At 39.2% G+C, this 21,597-nt stretch overlaps 1 protein-coding gene across 1 annotated transcript in view; it reads left to right on the top strand.

Moving 5' to 3' along the window:
- lrrc75a (leucine rich repeat containing 75A) overlaps positions 1-21,597 on the top strand; it is an 84,933-nt gene that overhangs the window by 15,361 nt on the left and 47,975 nt on the right. The window contains exon 2 of the mRNA XM_084716649.1: positions 6,740-6,868. Coding sequence (XP_084572775.1) covers positions 6,740-6,868 — 129 coding nt within the window. The remainder of the gene's footprint in view (positions 1-6,739; positions 6,869-21,597) is intronic.

The raw sequence follows: 21,597 nt of genomic DNA, 5'->3' as shown, positions 1-21,597 counted from the left end.
ATTATCTAAAGCAGAGTTTGATGAGATAAATACTGTTTTTACATCAGAATGTGCTGTTTTTTTAAGAGCTGTTAAACCCACTAAAATTTGAGGATAGCCCATCCGAAGATCACCTGGACAAACTCATGTGACACTGGTTGAACAATCAAACACTACATCGCCTCAAGTGAACTCGCTGCAGGAACTACAGCTGATAGAAGCAACTAGTCAGTAGTCTGAGCATCATGGAAAGACTAAGAAAGCAAACGAGCCAATTATTTTCATGCTACTGTCTCTGCTGCCAACGTCTGATTGGCCAAATGGCCAGTGGAGAGAAACCATAATGCCCTATGGCTCCTTACACACACAAAAGAGGCAGAAATAATTTCAGACGCAATGCACCCACAACGCATTGTGTGTGATCTGAACTGGAAACTGTGTGAGCGTGTGTGTCCTGGTCAGCGACGGGGCATATCACAACACACACCTGTTGTCGCACTAATCATAGGGTTCTCTCATCTGCTGTGTTTCTATTAATGCCACTCTCGTCTGAAAATACAGCGGCTGATTCATATGTGTGTGTGTCATTCAGTCAAAGCGCCTGTCATTATTCGCTGCCCCCCTACGCAGAACAATAGGCAGCATGGAAACCTCAGTGAGTCATACCTTTCTGTAGGAGACCGAGCGGCTCCCCCCTCCTCCCCTCTCGCAGCTCAGTCGGCCCTGTTGCCACTTAACTGGCTCTGAACTGTCTGCACAAACAAACCCAAACACACAGAAATATATCTATGAGGCCGCACTTACCTGCAGACTAAAGTGCATTCTGCCGGAAAGTGTTTCAAGCCCTCTGGAATTAGCAGAAAAAGCAGCGATGTACATAGAAAAGCAGAGCCATTACATATTGTGTTTACAGAGTGTTGTTCCAGAGCAGACAGTGTGAATCATCTGAATGTATATGTGCCGTGTGTGTGTGTGTGTGTGTGTGTGTGTGTGTGTGTGTGTGTGTGTGTGTGTGTGTGTTTGTGCTTGTATGTGTGTCAGTAACACAAGAGCTGGTCATAAACTCAGTGGCTGCTGTCCTTACAATGGTTCATGAGATAGTATACAGACAAACATAACATAAACAATGGACAATATAAGGTAGTCCTACAGCAGAGGTTCTCGAGGACGCAGGACGCATCCAGTGTTTCCTCGAGGATTTTTTTCAGCAGCGTTACGTTTCTCTTCTTAGAGAAATATTTCAATAAACTCATCTGAGAAATGCAGTCAGTTGTTACATAATGGCGTGTAGATATTAACGTTAGCCTAATGCTATCAATTAGTTTACTCACGTTAGCGACACTGAGTTGGCACCGGGCCAAATTAACTTAAACTACCGATAAGTTACGTAACGTTAGCTGGTCATCGACATGTGAACGTCTGTTTAACTTGTAAAATCTATGTCGAGTTTTCTCAAGCTAATAACTTACGTCTCCCTCTTCTCCGGCCGGTGATTCGCTGCTTTATTGTTTATTTGTAATTCGGGAATTCGCTCCTCTGACTCCGCCCCGTCGCCTAGGTGCTTGACGTGCTTGACGACCGCGCCCCCCAAACAACGCCAGCATCATGCAAATGAGCACGAGCAAGTATATTTCCATACTGAGCAAGATAGTTATCTGCAGTTTACCTCAGTGCTCGCAAGTAACCGACAGGAGTCTGTTCTGAAGGCGGAGAGATGCGGCGGCGGTGTGTTTGCGTCATTTCAGTAGAGGAAACACTGACATCTGTTTCAAATCCTTTTCAAATGACCGTACAAATTAAATTACTGTACTGTGTATCATTCAAATGAACCACTGTATAATACAGAAATATAGCTTGTTGTGATTTTGATGCTACGTCTCACGGGCTTGTTTTGGGCGGTGCGTCACAAGCTTTGAGGAAACTGCATTTTTCACTGAGAGAAAATGACACTGTTTTGTCTTTGCTCTTGTCAGCATTTCAATGTGCAGCAGCAACATCAGGAAGCCAGCCACAAGCTACTGCAAGGCAATGTATCATGGGAGTAAAGTCAAATAAAAAAAATAGAATTACTGTTTAAGTTGTTCTCCATATGTACTCATGTATGAAAAGTCAGTAAACAGACTACTTTGTATAGGAATGATTCTGTCCCAAACTTTATGATCCATATAAGCAGTTTCCACTGTATAGACAGCAAGAAAACATGAGTCCAAATATTCATGATAAGAATATTATAATTAAGCTTGTCAGTTCATTCTGGAGTTTGGAAAAAAAACAAAACAAAAGCAAAGTGCTAAAAGTTTGTTCTGACTTTCTTGACTAAGAGGGAGATCACTGTCATACATTTACAATTTCTTCAACACGTAATTAGAAGTCAGAGGCTGACAGGAACAGTTGCTGCCACTGGGCTGATTGCAGTAACCTTGTTAAAGGAAAAGTTCAACCCAAAATGAAAATTCAGTCATTATCTTCTCACCCTCATCCCAAAGTAGGGTCACATTTAGTTTTTTTGGTCCTCAAAACACTGCTGGAGTTTGAGAGAAAATCAAGTCTCATAAGGCAGCGACATGTCATTCACACACCATCACAACACACACACCAAGTTCAGTGTGCACGCGCACATGAACGTGGCTCCAGGCTGAGGATCTACAGTGAAGATTTGGGCTAACAACATGGTGGAAATGACATCTTTCAAGTCAACTTTTCATGTCGGGGCTTTAGGAGACTTGGATTACATCAAACGAGCAGGTGTTTTTCACTTTCATTACATTAGTGAAGTGAAATTTTGACCTGATGATGGCGCAAGATGAAAGTGTCAGGGAGTCTCACATACCCAGATCTCTCTCCGCTACGGATGTTTCTGGTGTCTAATTTCCATGTCAATTAAATGCAAAATTTAATCTGGACTAGTTGCCTTGTCTAACAGTAAGAAAACACTCAGAAAGCAGTTAAAAGCCATTTGAAGCTGTTAATCACAGTCTACAATCGCCAAATCATATTTTAAACGCTGGTGAAATGCTACTCTGTGCTGTGCAATACAAACATTACACATTAATATTTGTTTACATTCATACCATTAGCGTCCTAGGAGCTAATTTCTACCTGCCTTGTGCATCTGGTGTGTCAGACGAGGGAAGCACCTAAGATTTTAGAATTTATCCTCTGGAAAACATGAATAGGTACAAAATTTCAATTTCTGGACCAAAAGAGCCCAGAGCTCAGTCACCAGAGGATGAATGCTAATTATTTTTTGTCCACATCTTTTTCTGTAGTGTCACCATTAGGCTAAAATTTCTACTTGTATTTTATAAGTGGCAGTAACTAAGTGGCAGATTGCCCAGACCGTCACTGACCACATTCACTCACCCTAGAAGATTAAACCTGTCCATTTTGCACACTGCATGAGTCAGGACTAAATGTCAAGGTTTGTCATATAATCTCATGAAATGGACACATTCATGCTGCCAAGGGAGGCTGCGACCTTTCCTTTACTCCCACACTGTACACCAACTTTAGATTTTTGTCTTTTATGACTAAGCCTTTAGATGTGTCCAGCGCTTTTTTATACTGTGATATGAAGCAATACTGCAGCTTTTAAGGGGCACTAGTGGCGATTTAGACTTTTAAGCTTGTTCCCAAACAAAACAAGTGCTTTGATGGGCTACAACGGAGCACGGTGGATAATCTAAATTATTAATGCCAAATGAATGGTGTGAGGCTGAATCTGTACATCCAGCACTGTGCTTTAGTATTATTTCGGAGTCAGTAACAGCAGCTTTCCTCAAAATACCTCGAACTGCTCTGATCTAATCCTCTCCTGTTTTGTGTGTGTGTAATTTTTTTAAGTGGATTTGTCACTCATGTTGACTTTTTGAGATTTAACAAGGCCACTGTTCATCCGTGAAGCTCTGCCAACAGGTTTATGCGCCGTCGGCTTTGATGGCGCTTGAGATGTGGCAAATTTTGATTTTTCCCTCACCAACAAGCAGACAGTCAGGCAGCGGGAAGCAGTGCAACAGGCTTTAATTTAATGCTTTAGGGGTCAGCAAATTTACAAAGCAGCATGAAAGATGTAAAAGCCCTTCAAGTGTTGGCGTGCACTTACGTGCAGGAGATTTATGTGCATGTGTACGTGCATGAAGGAATGCATGACTTTTTTTGTTTGCCATGATATGATACTTATGCAATATCAGAAAACAAAACATGACAGCTTGATAAAAATAGTTTATAATTTATTAAATAATACATCTGATTTTCACAACGTTTTTGTATGTATAAAAAAAAATTCAGTTCAGCTGTCTTGAAGGAACAATGTGTAAATATGGACAGAATTTAAAGAAGTAAAGTAGCAGCAGTAGTATCAGTTTTGACTCCATGTTACAGACATCTTGCAAAGATATCCAATGACGTTAGCATGCTAACCAGCTAGCCCGGCCCATCCTGTCTAGTGATGCCACTTTGTGCCTAATGAGGTACTTCCATTCCCTCGTAGTTTCAGCTCAGAGATATTTTGCATGTGTGTTTGCTACTTTCACAAGAAGTTTTAGCTTTTTTTAGTCTAATAAATGGACAAAATAAACCAACGAAATGTCAAGAAAGTAAATATTCTTACAGATATTGTCCATAATTGCCTCACAGCAAGAAGGTCCTGAGTTCGATCCCCCAGCTGGTTGGATCAGGGTCTTTCTGTGCAGAGTTTGCATGTTCTCCCCATGTCCACGTGGGTTCTCTCCGGGTTCTCCAGCTTCCTCCCACAGTCCAAAGACATGCATGCAGGTTAATTGGTGACTTTAAATTGCCTTTAGGTGTGAATGTGAATGTGAGTGTGAGTGGTTGTTTGTCTCTGTGTGTCAGCCCTGCGATGAACTGGTGACTTGTCCAGGGTGAACCCCGCCTCTCGCCAAATGTCAGCTGGGATAGACTCCAGCAGCCCGCAACCCTTCGGGAATAAGCGGTTACAGAAAATGAATGAATATTGTCCATCCTTCTGAATTCAAGCTTCTCTTTTACTGAACTAAGACAATCTTGTTCATACTTCAAAGTTAACAGAAGTAAAATAAAACTCATCAAAACCATCGTGGTTTGTCTCTCCAATGTTCAATGATCATCAGCCCTGGTTTGAATAAAAATAAATCCTTAATCCACCACGTTATGTGTGAAGAGATTGTGTCTTGCTCCTCTCCACTTCACGTCTCTCCTGTCCCCGCCCACTGTCTTCATCGTTCCCAGAGTCAGAGTCCTGATCAGGATCTCTGGAAATCACTTCAGCGCTGTACTCCCTGTCATCAACCTGGTCTCGGCCGTCTGAGGCTGTGTTCACTGAGAGGCTGCTGAGCCTGGTTCTGTTGCCCACCCTGTAAACATAAGTACTCTGCCGGCGCTCCAAACTGAGCTAACGGCAGCTGGTAGTCTAGCTACAGCTAAAGAGAGTTACAGCAAAGAATATAGCGAGGAGTAGGTAGTGGGTCCTCTATTGTCTACTCTATTGTGGCTTTATTTTACACGTTGCTCCTTTAATAACATAAAAAGTAGCAGTCCTTTTAGAAATTGAAATAGAAATAATAAAATAAAATAGCTAACCATATAATATCATGGTAGATATCATCACAGTCCACTATGGCAGTGAGACATTTTTTTTATTGTTATAGTCAATATTTGTTGCACAATTCTTGCTAAAATATCATTTTTCCCCCAAAGAACTGAGATGATTATTTTCTCACATGATTTTTTTCAACAAAAGCATTTATTACATGCTACCATCTCTTGTACTGTAAAGAGAGTCTCTTGTAACTAAAAAAATACCTCAAGTCTCTTTTCCTTTTTTTCTTTAGAACACTTAAAGTGATTCACTTAAATGCTGCTGAGAATAAAAATGCACTGCATAACATTTGTGTTATTGAGGTTTGTGTGTCAGCTGGGATTTGTGATGTGGTTTGACTCGTATAGGAGCAAGTGAATCAGCATCATAAATATATAAGAATGAAATTACATAGGTGTATAAACTGAGATTTTGTTGTTTTTTGTTTGTTTGTTTGTTTTTTTTTTAGTTTAATCATGCAGCCCTAATCACTAGTGATAAATAATTAGGAGTGTATCTTATCCACTGAACATTTTATGTGCTTTCTTGTGTTTGGATGAGGGATGGGCAATATGGCTTTTGAATGATATCTTGATTTTTTTTTTTTTTTTATGAGCAATGCCACAATATAAGATATCTATCTTCATATACACTTTTTTCAAATAACATGCTGTAAATTCTTAACTAATGATCTCAGAGCATGATGTATTGGTGTAGATTAAAAGTACCAACACTATAGAAAATCCAGGAATGAGATTTTTGATAAATTATCAGCCAATTATCATCAGTAATGTGGATATTATATCCACTGCTAAGAACAGCCTGTTATGTTCATGTCACTGTAATTCAGCCTTTAAAACTAAGAAAAGACAACACTTATGTTATATCACGATATAACAATGTCCAAACTCTAAAATAATATTTATTTGGTTTACAGTATTGATATAATATTGATATATTGCCCAACTCCAGCTTGGATTGGTCTTTCTATGTGTTTTCCCATGTGTATGAAATCTGGTATATAAATAGATTGTGTTGCTTTTATAACTGTTACCTATATATGTACTATATGTACAGTTGCATAAGTGTATATGTGTTGGTCTTCTTTAATATATATATATATGTGTGTGTGTGTGTGTGTGTGTGTGTGTGTGTGTGTGTGTGTGTGTGTGTGTGTGTGTGTAGGACCTTGGCATGGAGTCAACATCTCTGGATGACGTGTTGTACCGTTACGCCAGCTTCAGAAACCTGGTCGACCCCATCACGCATGACCTGATTATCAGCCTGGCACGATACGTCCACTGCCCCAAGACGGTAGGACTCACACACACACACACACACACACACACACACACACACACACACACAGACACACACACACACACACACACACACTCACACACACACACACACACACACACACACACACACACACACACACACAAACATCATCTAATCTGAAAAATACCTAAATGTTGCCAATTACAGTGAACACGCTTGTGCATGCTCACACACACACACAGACAGAGAATTTTGTTGCTGCTATCAGATGATCTCCTGACTCAATTTGTCTGACACTATTAGGTTACGGAAGTGCTCCAAGTGGTCGTGTGGCTGTGTGTGTCCTTGAGGGAAGCACAGCTCCTTGTGTTTGTTCATTCATGTAGTCCAGTTTGTCATTGAGGGAGAGAGAGGGCAAGAAAGCGTGACAGCAGCCATACTGGATGAATAATGGAGGGAGGAAGGGGGAGTGATGGAGGAGAAGATAGGAATTAAAAGGCCTGATGTGTAATTGCAGTGTGGTGCGTTGTGCTGAAACACTGTTGTCCCAATGCTGGCTGTGTTAAAAGGTTTATTTTAAACAATTGCTTACTGCCCATTTTCATCTATTTACTGTAAAAATTCATCTAGATTTGAAAAACATCATCATCATCATCATTATCTCTAGACCTCTGGATGACATCTTTCCTCATGTCTGAAATGACGCAAATGCATTTCTGAGATGATAAAATTGTTCTAATCTGCGTGTGAGCGATGTGTGTCTATTAAATTCTCCCCTGACCTCGCCAAGACCTCCTGAAACCCCATCTTGCCTCCTTAATTTGATCCATTTCCTGTGAAAACAGGATGCTGGTGATGGTGATGGGTTCATGTGTGTAAGTGAAAGTGATTTTGTATATGTGCACAAAACCAACCACTACATGAAAAATGAAAAGATACACTTACGTGATTCCTAATTTTATCAAGAAAAACTACGCCAAAGATATATATACATATATATATGTATTTGATGCCATCATTCAAAACAATTAAAATAAAAAAAACTGTGAAAATTCAAAATGCAGTGTTTGAAAGCTTGAAATCTAATAAGTGATGCATGTAGAGCTGCAATGATTTATTGATTAATCGATTATTAAATTAATTACCAACTATTTTGATAATTGATTAATTTGTTTGAGTGATTTTTTAAGGGGAAAAAAAGTGCATCTGCATGCTCCACATGTTTGGATTAATCAAGAAAATAATCAACAGATAATAAAAATGAAAAGAATCATTAGTTGCAGCCCCAGTGCAGTACGATGACCAGATTCCCCGGTTTATTTGTAAAACACTAAAATCAGATTTAACAATAATTAAATTAACTAAACTAAACTTACCTAAACAACATTCCCTACCAAATTGGCCCAGTTTTTACCTAAACTTTTTTTCCTAAACTTTTGCCCCTTCAAAACTCAGGTTGCAACATTTGAAAACTTTTTCCCCGAACATGTGTGCACCATTTTCAGATCACCAGTTACAAGGTTTGAAACCTGGAAAACAAAATAAAATACCAGGAGTATAGTGACAAATTTGATTGGAGAAATATAATAATACGAATGCTGCAACTGTGAAGAACAGAAAAACTAAAAAAAAAAAGAAAAGATGTTGCAAAGATTTGAAATTAAAACTCAAATACAAAAACTAATGTTTGCAGATTTGAATCTTTTTCAGCCTATCAAAACATTATACAAGCCTTCAGAACTTAATTTCTTGTGAGACCTTTTTCATTACATTTCAAGCTTTCAAACACTGACTTTTGATGTTTCTTTCAAATTTTCAAATTATGGCATTATATTTATCCCATAAAATTTTTCTCTTTGCTTTCGTTTCTTTGCCAGAACTAAATGAAAAGCTGTTTTAACAAGAACTATAACAAAATGTATAAAACTAATAAAAGTAATCAATAAAGTGAAATAGGATGAATGGACAAATAAACCAGTCAGTCTTTTTTATGCAAAGTCTTGTTCAACAACCTGCAGTGTGTGCAGTATATACTGTGTCTCTATGAGCGAAGGAGTCCATTGAAGACTCCTCCTCTAGATGTAAGCTAACAAGATATATCTGTGTTAAAGTAATTATTTTAGCTTCTCTGTTCAAGCTAAACCCAGAAAGGGATCAGTATTTTAGTGAAACAGTTGAGTGAATACAGCTTCTGGATCATCACAAGAGACGACAATTTGACAAAAACTAGACTGCAGTGTTTTAAGCTTTTGTTGACTGACTCCAGACTAAAACTAAAAAAAAATTCTACTAAAACTGATACAAGAAAGACTAGAAGTAAATCAAAATCACTGGCCTTAATGAACACTGAAAATGAAGTTTTCCCCACACAGGAGCGTGGATTAGCAAAGTGCCTTTTGAAGATATATTCTATCAGCAATAAAGTCTAACTATTGAACTTAAAAGAATGTGTGTGTGTGTGTGTGTGTGTCTTGGACTTGGCTGAGGCGTGCACAGCACACACATCTCCACAATCACAAACACCTTTCGTTCATGTTAAACAGCCGTGCGTGCGTCTGTGTCTTCAAACTGAATCTCACTAATGAGGAAAAATCCAGTGCGCCTCGTGCTTTAGATCAGTTTAAGATGGGGCCGTAGTTCCAACTTAAATGATGTATTCACTGAAAATTGATCCAGGTTTAAATTGTGAGTCCTGGAACGCATCGTGGAAGCTGAAGAATGTTCAGGATCAATGTACAGCTCAGATTCTGTCAGACGCTTCACACTCTTCCTCTGCGGAGCTGCAGAGGAAATGGAAGACGAGGGCTTTTGTGTACAGTTCATGATAGGTGAACAGAGAGACGCAGTGCAAGAATGAAAGAAACAGCAGAGGTGGTGTTGTTATGTGCTGAGAGACAGTAACAACAGAGATGAAGTCCAAAGAGAGTGAGTGTTATTTCCCTGGTTCTGCTCCGTCCGTCCTGTCTGACACGTCTGGTCTCTGCTCTGTTTTACTTTCCAGAACTTGAGGCTTCACTGCTTCTCTTTTGATGGGCTTTCATGAAATGTTAATGCAGAATCCTTTAAAGTTTTTACATCTATTATAGATGTGCAGTTCAAATTATAAAACTGGAACCAATCAGATTCAGATTCTGTTGTCAGGAGACCAATCTACTTTACTTTTAAACTCGATTAAGCCTTTTTTCATGACACAAGGCTTTATTTTATGGAACATGTGCAGAATTATGATTTCTGTTCTCTTGAATTCTGTTTATCCATTTGAATAATAATAACAGGTGGAGTGGCACAGCGTCAGCTACAGTCAACAGCAGATAGCAGTTAGCTTACTTTAGCAATAGGGATGTCCCGATACAACTTTTTCACTTCCAATACGATACCGATATTGCAGCCTTGAGTATTGGCCGATACCGATATCAGCACGAATCAGACATACTTTTATTAGTTATTTTGTAGTGTGGAATGTTAGAAAAGGCTTGATCAAGTGATGTTACTCAAACAGAAAACAATATTCAGCAGCCAGAGTCAACTATGGATAGAAGGGCTGGAGCGGAAAATGCAGAGCGCTTATATCGGAGATTTTAGATGCAGTCCGATAAAATCCGATACTCGTTTTTTGGCTGATATCGGACCGATATCCGATATCAATATCAGATTGGGACACCCCTATTTAGCAACAAGTAAACTAGCTACAAGGACATCAGCTAACTCTGATGTTCCTGTGTATGACTAACATTTAATAACATCTTTATGACAAGTCCACATGTTACCACTTTAGTTGAGGTTAAGGGAATTATTCATGACACCATCATAAAAGCATTTGACAGTGTAATAACACTTAATGACATCTCTATGACAAGTCCAAAATGTATCACTGTAGTTGAGGCCAAGGAAAATATTCATGACATGCTTATAATGCTGTCATGATGATAACTGGTCGTGTCAGGTTGTCATAACAAAGACATCGACAGGTTATGTTGTCTTTGTCAATTTTAACTTGTCTAAAGAAAGACATTTTTGTCTAGGTTAATGTCAAGTTGTTATAACAAAGCCATTGACAGACAATGATGTCCTGACAATGATGAATTATGTAGTCTTGGTTAATGCCAAGCTGTCATAAGAAAAACATCTCAAACAATGTCAACTTTGCATTTAAAATTACATAACTAACCAAATGACACTTAACGACAACAATCATAAATGTTCATTAAGACCCCTTCGTGTTCATAACAGGTGTCATGTCATGGTTATGATGGTGTCATGTCTTATGCACACCCCTTCAAATACTAGTACCTGCATCAATTGATTTTGTTGTCAACAGCAATATTGACATGTTTATCCTGAAGTTGTTACGGTAAACGTGTTTCACACCGAGCAGCCACAGAACAACATAAACATTAAATAAACATTAAGTCCAGTGTCTGAGGGTTTGTCACCATGAGTGACCCTTTTCACATCAAACATTTGATCTATTGCTAATATAAAGATATTGATCAGAGCAGCTTTAACTTATTATTCAAATACTCTGTTTACTTGGGGTGTGCTGTAAAAAAAACACTGATCTCAGAGCAGAGTGAACGAGACATTTTAGTTTTCTTAATCTCATCTTAACTTGATCTTACTTTTTGTATGAACATGCCTCATCAGATCCAACAAACTCTCCTAACTTCAGATAACTGTGTAAATGTCACCTGTGTGTATTTGAGCACATGTTCATGAGAATTGTAAATTAGCATAATTAATGCCCCATTAATACAAGGGTGCAAAAGCATGCATTGCACCCTCAGATGAAATTTGAATAATAACAGTAGGTCACATGTCTGTGGTGCCTGCAGCTTTCCATGTACGCCTCCGATCGGGAATATATTGAGGACGTATGGGCTGGGTGCAGATGAACATAGATCAGCGGGTGTGGTGATTATTTAATACTTTCTCAGCATCTGGTCTCATTTTTCTCAAACAGCCAATCAGTCACAGTTAAATAACAACAGGTCAGCAAAGCGTCACCTCAGGAAATGTCTGAATGGTTCAGAACGTCACGACATGATAACACATCACCATAAATCTGCACGGACTGATAAGAGTATCGCGTCGTTATAAGAGCGATTGAAATAAAAAAAAGAAAGAAATTGAAACCCGCCTGTGCTGACCTTCTGCTGATGATTACATCATACCAATACAGGTTTAACAATAATCATAATGTATCTGACCTCAGTCAGGTGTGTGTAGACCTCCGTATGGTTATACTGTAGCAGCCTGGTGCTGTTTTCTCATTAAATATGAAGGTAAACTCAGTGAGTGGTTGTGCAAACAGCGCTTCGCTCTGACATGGCACTTCTTGGAGGCTGTGGATTTATTAACATATAATTGGTGCCGCTCTGACTCATGAAGCAAAGCTGGAAAGGAACAACACAATGTGTCCACTGGCTGCTGTTTACAACTTTAATCAGCTGTGTTCCAGCATAATCCGTTCATATGGGACCACGCTCGGACTGGAACGCCCACACTATCTTTCATTGCCTTTGCCAGCCCACAGCTGCAGATTCTAGTGCACCCCAGCTCATTTCAAATGCACCCCCTGTTGTTTTGTTCTGGAAGCGGGCCCACACCGTCCTTAATTCATCCTCGTTTTTTGTATATTTTTTTAATTTTATGTCTTCAATCAATCCAATCAATCAATCAATCAGTCAATCAAAGCGGGGACTGCATCAAAATATCATTATCTCCTTGTTTTTTTGCATCCTTTTATAATGTCAACATAATTATGAAGCATGATTTTGCATAGGCTTTTCAAACTCCAAACTTGACTTAGATTTGGATGACAGCAGACTAATTGCACTCCTCCTCATACAACAGGTACACTTGCTACAGTGCCAGAGGAGAAAATTCAAAATGCAGCACTTGAATGCAACAGGTTTTTCTAAATCACTCATACAAACCACTTAAGAACAAATCTGTTTGTACAAGTGGTTCTTGCATGAGGCTCATTGTCTTGTGCTTCAGGGGTGTTGAGTACCAGGCAGTATCCCACACGGAGTACTGTTGTTTCATTTCTGACAGAATTACACAGAATTACTACATTTTCTCTGAACTCAAAATAAGTATAATAAAGTGATTGTACATTGTGACAACTGGGACAAACAATGCAAAAAAAATGAAATCAATATTTTGGGTGAAAATCTGTACTTTGAGGATTGGTTGCTTTGCTTTGCTTTATTTTTCTTTTTAAACTTCTAACTTTTTAAAAATGTGTTAGAAGCCTTCAAAAGGTAATACCTGCTAATAAATCAGGTGTGAAAATATGCTATTATAATCATCTTTGTTTTAAAAAGTTTTTTTTTTTATGAAAATGTCATCTCTTTAAATTTGTGTGTCAGATTTCCATAAACTCTGTCAGATTTTTACAAAAACATGATTTTATCAGGCATAAAAAGAGTTAGCTCTACCCTAAGGACCCCTGTCTCACTTCCTGGTTTAAAAATGGCGGGAATACTGCTGCTGTAAACTTTATATTTTTCTATCAGATGTGTCACAACCGTATCATGTCAGTTCTGTCGTCCTTCTAAATCTAATCTAAGTAAGAATTGTTTTAAAAATGTATATTTTGATTAGAATTAAGAAAACTCTGAACAACTTTGAAAAATAAAATGTCTGCTCAATATGACTGCTGCGAAATCAAAAAGAAAAATTCAACTTCACAAGACTATATCTATATTTAATAAAAATCTCTAGGAGGCTGACCTCTTACAAAGTTTAATAGCCAAGTGTTTGACCTTTTAAAATATATTTTCCAGCATAATTGAAGAGTAAAAATCAGAAGCCTCTCAAAGTACGGTTTTGTCTCAGAATGAGTGAATTACTGCTGACTGAAGAAAGTGGATTTAAGTTGTTACTCTTTCATCCTTGTCATCACTGCAGTCTCAAAGACTGCAAAGCCACACAGACACATTGGTTGAAAACTTCCCGTCACAAAGGAAATTTCCATCAAGCGGTGCCGTAAAAGAACAAGAGTATTCTCAAAGACCCCTCGCCCCCAACGCACGTAACCTGCGCTGCCTTCAGGCGGCTGATAACACCACATTTGTGCGTCGGGAACATGTTTTAAGGATGTTGTTTGCTGCCCATTTTCTGCTCTGTTTGTTTCACTTCCTCCACTTCACCACGGTGTTATTCCACACAGCTGTGGCTGTCTGCTGTTTTTAAGTTGTCAGTGACGGCTGCACAGCCCGTCGAGATTGTGTTGTTGAAAACATGACCGTAGCAAACACACTGTGACAGAACGCAAGCTGTGACTTTATATGGACGTCCTCTTTCAATCTCTTACGTTTCAGTCGGTTCTCCAGAGAACAGACTGAATGAACTTTACCCACCTCACAGCCTGATTAATCCATCTGATGATTATAAACACAGTAACACTGCCGGAGGATTAATACGACCTCTCCACAAATAAACAAAGGAACTGGAAACCTGTTTAGTTAAAAGACAGGATTAATTGATAGAGGTAGTTGTGTTTGCGCATAAATAGAAAAATAATCATTAATTACATCAGTGCTCCTCACTATGATAAATTTATGGATCATTCAGGGAGATAAAAGGAGAAGACAAACAGATTACCAATGAATCAATTACAGTACGTCATTATATGCCACAAACAACAACTTAAACTTAAACAGGTTTAAGTTTTATTTATCCACAGTGATTTTATTTAACTGACAATAGGGCATATTGCAATGATCAAATGTGCTTATCAAACACTTGAGATATGTAATGGAGAAAGGACATTTTACAGTTTAACAATAAACTTTTTTGTCCAAAATGTCAGTATTGTCATTAACTGTCATTAACTTAATTATTGTTGTTAACTGTTGAGCCATTTTGCCACACTTCTGTAGAAGACCCATAAAATATCAGATTTTTCACCACGTGTCACACGTGTCAGGTTTTGTGAACTTTAACACATATTTAACTCCTCAGAAATGTCATTTGCACTATGTTCTATCCAAAAAACAAAAGATATCAAACAACATGTACACTGATACTGTTATAGACTGATATATCTGTGACCGTTATGTATAGAATGTAAATAAAACATGTCATATCTGTCCGGGTCTAACTTCAAAGATTACACATGCATTAAAACACTCCAGTGAAGCCCTGGATAATGCTGCTACTATCAATAATAAAACACACTCATGCACACTTGTGTGTAATTAGATTACCATCAGTCCAGTGTGAGTTCTTCCTATTGATCGATTCTACAGTAAATATGAAATCAATCCATCTGCTTCTGTCTTTTAATCAAATACCAGCATCAGGAAACCAATATGTTGTTCTTAATGTAGTAATGCACTGTGTTGAGTTATTGACCAGGTGAAATTATTTTCATATAATATGATTATATAATGTAGAAAGAGAACATGACGTGCACCGAGTGGGTTTTTCTAGAAAGAGGACTAAGAGGTGTTGGACCCATGAGACAAGTCTGACTTCAGTTAGCCGTGTAAAAAGCTGGGTTCTTGCACCGAGCCGTGCTGTGAGCAACTGGGATCAGAGGTCATGATGCAGCTGTGGCCTGGTGCTTTTCTGCACATCTGTCACCTGCAGGTATTTATCTATCCAGCTCTGTCTATCCAGTTGCTGCTCCTTTTTTTTTATCGTTCCTCCCTGCAATATTTAAACGGATCCAATGAGAGAACAGTAACAAAAAAATGTCCCTGTCTTATCGAGCAGATTCGTCTTTAACAAACAATAGCAGTCGATAGCTATGAAAAATATTTTCTGACAGGAAAAGAAACAAAAAGAAAAAGAGTTATTCGTCTGAAGCAGCTGGTCACCTTACACAAGAGTCCTGCACAGGTCGAGTTTTGCAAACCCACCTGCAACAGCAAAGCTCAGTACCAAAGCCGACCTGTTGCCCAATAATTATCTACCCATTGCTTGTAGATGAGTTCGCCGTTTAAAAAATGTGACGCATTGCATCATAGGATTACTCGCAGTAAGAAGGCCTAGTTTTTGTTCCATTGTACGTTACATAGTGTCATACAGTATGCAGTCAGACAGGCACTGTTGTGCATTGTAGTAGTCAACAGAGAGTGATTTCACACATAGCCTACATGACGCATAATTGCTAATTTCCTGTAGCTGCTTCACAATAAAAGCCTCCCTGTGGTTCCAAAGTAATGTGAAGCAGCAGCAGGAAGAAATCTGCATTAGTAGTTTGATATTACAGCAAATAAGAGCGACAGTAAAGCTGCAGGAGAGCAATATGTCAAATCTGAGGCTTCTGTCTGTTGGATGACAGTAAGAACAGGAACAAAACTTCAATCCACTGACACATCAACACTACATAGGAGAAATTAAAGCACTGACAGCCTTTTGACTCAGTTGAATTAATGTGATAAGATGCAGGTAAAATAAGCTGTATGGTACCCATGGCAACAGGAAGAAGTCAACTCAGAGCTAACATGGTTAGCTTTTGGAAAAGAAAACCCAGGATTTCTGACTTCAGTTCTGCACAGTAATCCTCCTGACAGGCACACACTCACACACACAGCTGCTCGTGCACGCACTCCCGTTTCAAAAATTGTACATAAGAACACACGCACAGACATGCTCACACAAAGTTTGTGACTTTCACACGTTTCCCCTCGGTCTCACACAGCAGCAGAGTGTGAAAGGTCTATTCAGGGAGGTTTGTGAATGTATACTGAAAGATTCGCTGCTTTGTCTCCGCAGCTGCTCCGATTCTCTCTCCGTCCTCTCTCTGTTATTTCTCTGCGGCTCTCTGTCTTTTACCTCTTTATTCTTCCCATTACACGCCTTCTGTCTCCTCCCTGTTTCTCACTTATCATCTGTGTCGTTCCATCCATCCCTCCGTCCGTCCACTCGTCCGCCCGTGTGAGTCCAACAGCTCGCTGCTCAGCCTTTCGTGGCTTTTTCAGGACAAAATATCAGATACAGCTGCTTTAAGTCAAACGTGGGTAGAAAACAGATGTCCGTGACATTAAAGTCATTATACTGTACCATTAAAGTAATACTGATACAATAGAGTACTTCATTTAATATTAATTAGAATAAAACTAATCTCTGTCTCTCAGTTTGTTGAACTAGCAAAGCCATTTACGTAGAACTTTATCTCCCAGCATGCACACTGATGTCTGTGTAACATGGAAGTACTCTGATGCAAAAACTAGGCAACAGTGGCCATTTTTACTGGTATTCAAGACAGCAATGAAATCCTCTCAGATCACACCCAGTGCAACAGTATTCCTTAGTTCTATGTAACACTGTGAAGCAACAGGATCAGGAACAACAAGATCTTCCCACTCATCCATATGTCTTCCTACGACGTCCAGTGATTCCCAAGCTGTTCACATAACAATACCTGTATTTACTTCTCATCGTCTCATCTCTCATCATCCCCTTCACGACTGTTAACCTTCGTTTTAATTCTGAACTATATTTGAAGTAAAAAGTGAAAATATTAAACTGGAATTTTCATCCAAATCCTGAGACACTTTGTCTTAAATAGAGCTGCAGTTATTTCTGGGGGCTTTTTGTCTCTGCTGACAGTGACAGCTGAAGAGTTGACAGGAAAGGGGGGAGAGAGAAAGAGGACGACACGCAGCAAAAGGCCACAGGCGCGAGGCGAACCAGCGGCCACTGCAGAGAACTGATCGTCTACTAACTGAGCTGCAGGAGCGCCCCGTTTCTAAAATGTTCTCTGACAATTAACTGAATATCTTTGGGTTGTGAGTAAAGCAAGACATCTGACGACATCATCCTAGGCTTTGGGAGACACTGATTGACATTTTTCACCTTTGTCTGACAAACAACTATGAATAAATTAATCAAGAAATAATGAACCGATCAGTTGACGATGAAAATAATTGTTAGTTGCAGCCCTATTCTCAAAGTTGTAGGTCTGTAATAGATTTTATTTTAGTCATCTCAAATGGCCGTCCATTTTTGTGCCTCATCTGTCAGTGTGACTTCTTCTTCTTCTTCTTCTTCTTCTTCTTCTTCTTCTTCTTCTTCTTCCTTTTTTTCTTTTACACTCAGTGCTCATATTGACATTCTAGTTCAGTGCTTAAGATGGACTCAGAGAAAAATGTAATTTACTGGAGGAGATTTGAAGACTTTCGATGAATAGATGACAAAATGTGATTTAAACTGAACCACAGAAGACGTCTTAGCGCACTGTGTGTGTGTGTGTGTGTGTGTGTGTGTGTGTGTAATGAGGAAAACTGGTAAGTTATTGTTTACTCATAAATCACCACCACTTTAGTGCCAAACACCTACACTGTGACACACACACACACACACACACACACACACACACACACACACACACACACACACACACACACACACACACACACACACAGAGCGTTCCAGCCTGTCCATCACTGTATCTGTGCTGGAGCTCTTTTATTTTTCACATCTAACTATCAGAGGCTGTCCTTACTCTTGTCTCTGTGGTAAAAGGGACAGTTCACCCTAATATTAAAAATACGTATTTTTCCTCTGGTCTGTAGCGCTATTTATCTATCTAGATTTTTTTTTTGGTGAAGTTTTGGAGATATGAGCCATAACGATGTCTGCCTCCTCTCCAGTATAATGGGACTAAGTGGCCCAAAGCACCAAAACAATACATTTGACTAAACCAGCATATCTTTCTAAAAATCATAAACTTGTTACTTGAGATAATCCACAGTTTTAGTAAATTCTACCACAGGAAAAAAGTAATTCCTTCATGGTTTTGAATTTTTAAAATGTATTTTTTGGTGCTTGGAGCAACACAGGACTTGTGTCAGACAGTCCCCATTAGAGAGAAGGTATCTCTACAGCAAATATCTCAACAATACAGTATGAAGTGATAAACAGCACTACAGACCAGAGGAAAAATATGTATTTTTGATTTTGTTGTGAACTATTCCTTTAACAATAGATTACAAAGGCTGTAATTTTTTAACTTTTACCTTAAAATATCATATATTCTCAGTAATACTTCAATTTAAAGGGTGTGCATAACACTGACATGACAACATAACCATAAAAAACAATCACAAACATCACATATTGGGTCTAATTATCAAACTTAAACTATTTATGTTTAAACATTACATTTGACTGTCATATGTGGTGGGATTTGACACTGTCTGTCAGGGGACCATTATAATTCCATCATGATTATTTTCATTAATCTCAATTATTGTGATACTTTTTGGACTTGTCATTAGGGTCATTAAGTGTTATTACACTGTCAAATGCCTTTATAACAGTGTCATGAATAATTCCTTTGACCTCAACTAAAGCGAAACCATCTGATGGAGCAAAAAATGGACTTCAGAACAATTCAGATAGAAAAGAGAGAAAAGAAAGCTGGGACGGTCATAGAATAAAATAATGGAAGAGATGAGGGAAAACAGCAGTTCCAGTGAAAAATTAATAAACAGAAAGAAGGAAAATACTGCAGAAAGAGTTGTTAAGCCTTGGAGGGTGGGAGTGGAGGAAGCTGGTAACTATCTGTAAGGGATCCTCTAAGAACTACAGCGAACTCACCCTCACCGAGGCAGGAATCGTTTTCTTGGTTGACATTACACCTGGCATTTTATTGGCCGGGAAACTCGACAGAGTTGAGAGCAGGTGAGAAATCCGAGAGACATTTCACAGGCGTACAGGAGCAGCCCGAGTGTGAGGAGAAGAGCCGGAGCTGGAGCGCAGGAAATCTGTGAAAGCAACGGCGAATCAGAGTGCGAGCATACAGTGTGAGCGGAGGCAGAGCAAATATAAACACAAGCAGGGTTATCTGAGTGCATGGGCAGGGTTCTGAGGAAAAACAAAATCTGAACGTGAAATCAATGAGTCATGGTCAAAAAATTACAAGACCACGCTCTTGAATAAAAATTGGGGAAAGGTCCTGCACTACAGTCACACACACACACACACACACTCATCCATCTTTTACTTTATCACATACTTTTTTCATTTTTGTAGTAAACATTCATTCATTTTTGTAGTTTTATCAACTGGAGGCAACAGCACATCTGGGGCAGAGCCAGGGTTTTACAAATACCAAGTTCATGAGTTTCTCATTTCAACCTACCCTTGAAAAAAAAAAAAAAAGAAAAGCAAATATCCTTCACATCACAAGGAGCCAGCTTTAGACTGGGCTGAGTTTGTGGGGTAATCCCCTAAAAAGGGACTAAACCCAGGTCTAAAAAGTGCCAGTGTGAAACGGGGCTAAAATAAAGGAGTAGTCACAAAACATTCTGCAATGTTCACATCAGTCTGTGTACCAACAGATGAAGAAGTGCAGTGTGAATCATACAGCCCTGTGCTTAGCTTAACCCTGACTTAACAATATGTGTGTGAAAAGCAGCTAAAGGTCAGCTCTTACCTGACCTCGCAGCCATGTGCAAATCACGAAGGGAAGGAAAAGGAAAAGATAAGATAGACTTTATGTCCCGAAGGAAATTTGTCTTGGATACATGCTGTACCTGCTGTTAAAAGAGGAAAAGGAACGGAAAAGGAACAGAAACAACATCCACACTAGTTTTGCTGTTTCCACCTGCTGTCCACACTGCCCTGGGATTTTAGGACATTTGGTGGCCCCGTTTCAGTTTCAAAAACTTCAGGGCTGCATTTCTCTCTAGATGGGCAGGAATGAAGACTATGGGAAACGATGATGCAGACACACGTGTGCTTTCTGACTGAGTTTTATCAGTCCTGTCATTCCCTGATTCCTCACACCACTGAAGTTTATTACTCTGGATGTCTAGTTCGTACGTGATCATCTGCCCGTTAATTTGTGTCTTGATGACTCCATACTTCACTGTTAGCTGAGTCAACGGCTTAACGTTATCATTGCTAATGTTTAACGAGGAAGAGACATTCGTCTATTCTATGGTGAAGGTAGACAAGTGACGGAACAACCGATCTGCAGTTCGGCATCACTCTTGGACTTACTGGGTCTGATTTCAGCAGTTTTGAGCCACTGACAGCCACCGTGGGGACACCACAACATGGCTAACGGAGCTAACGGCTACTTACAAAGTTAGCATGCTAGTTGTTACTGTTGAACTGTTAATGCATCCGGACTATCAGACAAGTTGTTTCAGTCATAAATATTCATGTGTGTGTGTAAATAATGGGCTTGTTTTGATGCATCAGTGTCTGAAAGTGTGCTACTATAAGTTAGCTGCTAGCTTAGATTATCCTGCTGTTAGTGTGTAGTGGCAGCATGTGGTCTGCTGCTTTTATATGGATTTATTGGAGTGTTTCCATTTGCTCACTGCAAACGTCCTAGCACACATATCCAAAGATCAAACATGATTTATTAGCATACTTAGGGCAAGAACAAAATTGGCTTTCAACGTTTCATGAATCTCATGTAGGATTTTCTTATTTCTTCATACTGCTTTGTTTAAGATCCAGTATAAGAGGAAACTAAGAAGTGCATTGAGTGCAAAAACACTGACATAGATTTTTTTAAAAGTCCACTCAAATTACAACAAAAATGCAGCAGACATCAGTGTCTGCAATGATATCTATTCCCCCATAAAGTGTTTTTCCTCCTGAGATCAGAGATCCAGCCATGACTCTGAGTCAGCTGTCTGCCAGGTCTTCCCTTGCACCTCTTGACCGCTGAAAGGAGAGCAATAAGATTGAATTATCCGAACAATTCATCTGCAGAATGGAGGAACAGTTTAGCAGTAATTTACCAGAGCATGCAGGGCATGCAGTGAAAAATAGGACTAAAG

Source organism: Lutjanus erythropterus, chromosome 4 (assembly GCF_056507025.1).
Source record: "Lutjanus erythropterus isolate fLutEry1 chromosome 4, fLutEry1.hap2, whole genome shotgun sequence".
In the NCBI taxonomy this organism is placed as follows: domain Eukaryota; kingdom Metazoa; phylum Chordata; class Actinopteri; order Lutjaniformes; family Lutjanidae; genus Lutjanus; species Lutjanus erythropterus.
This window is presented reverse-complemented; position numbering and strand designations above follow the sequence as displayed.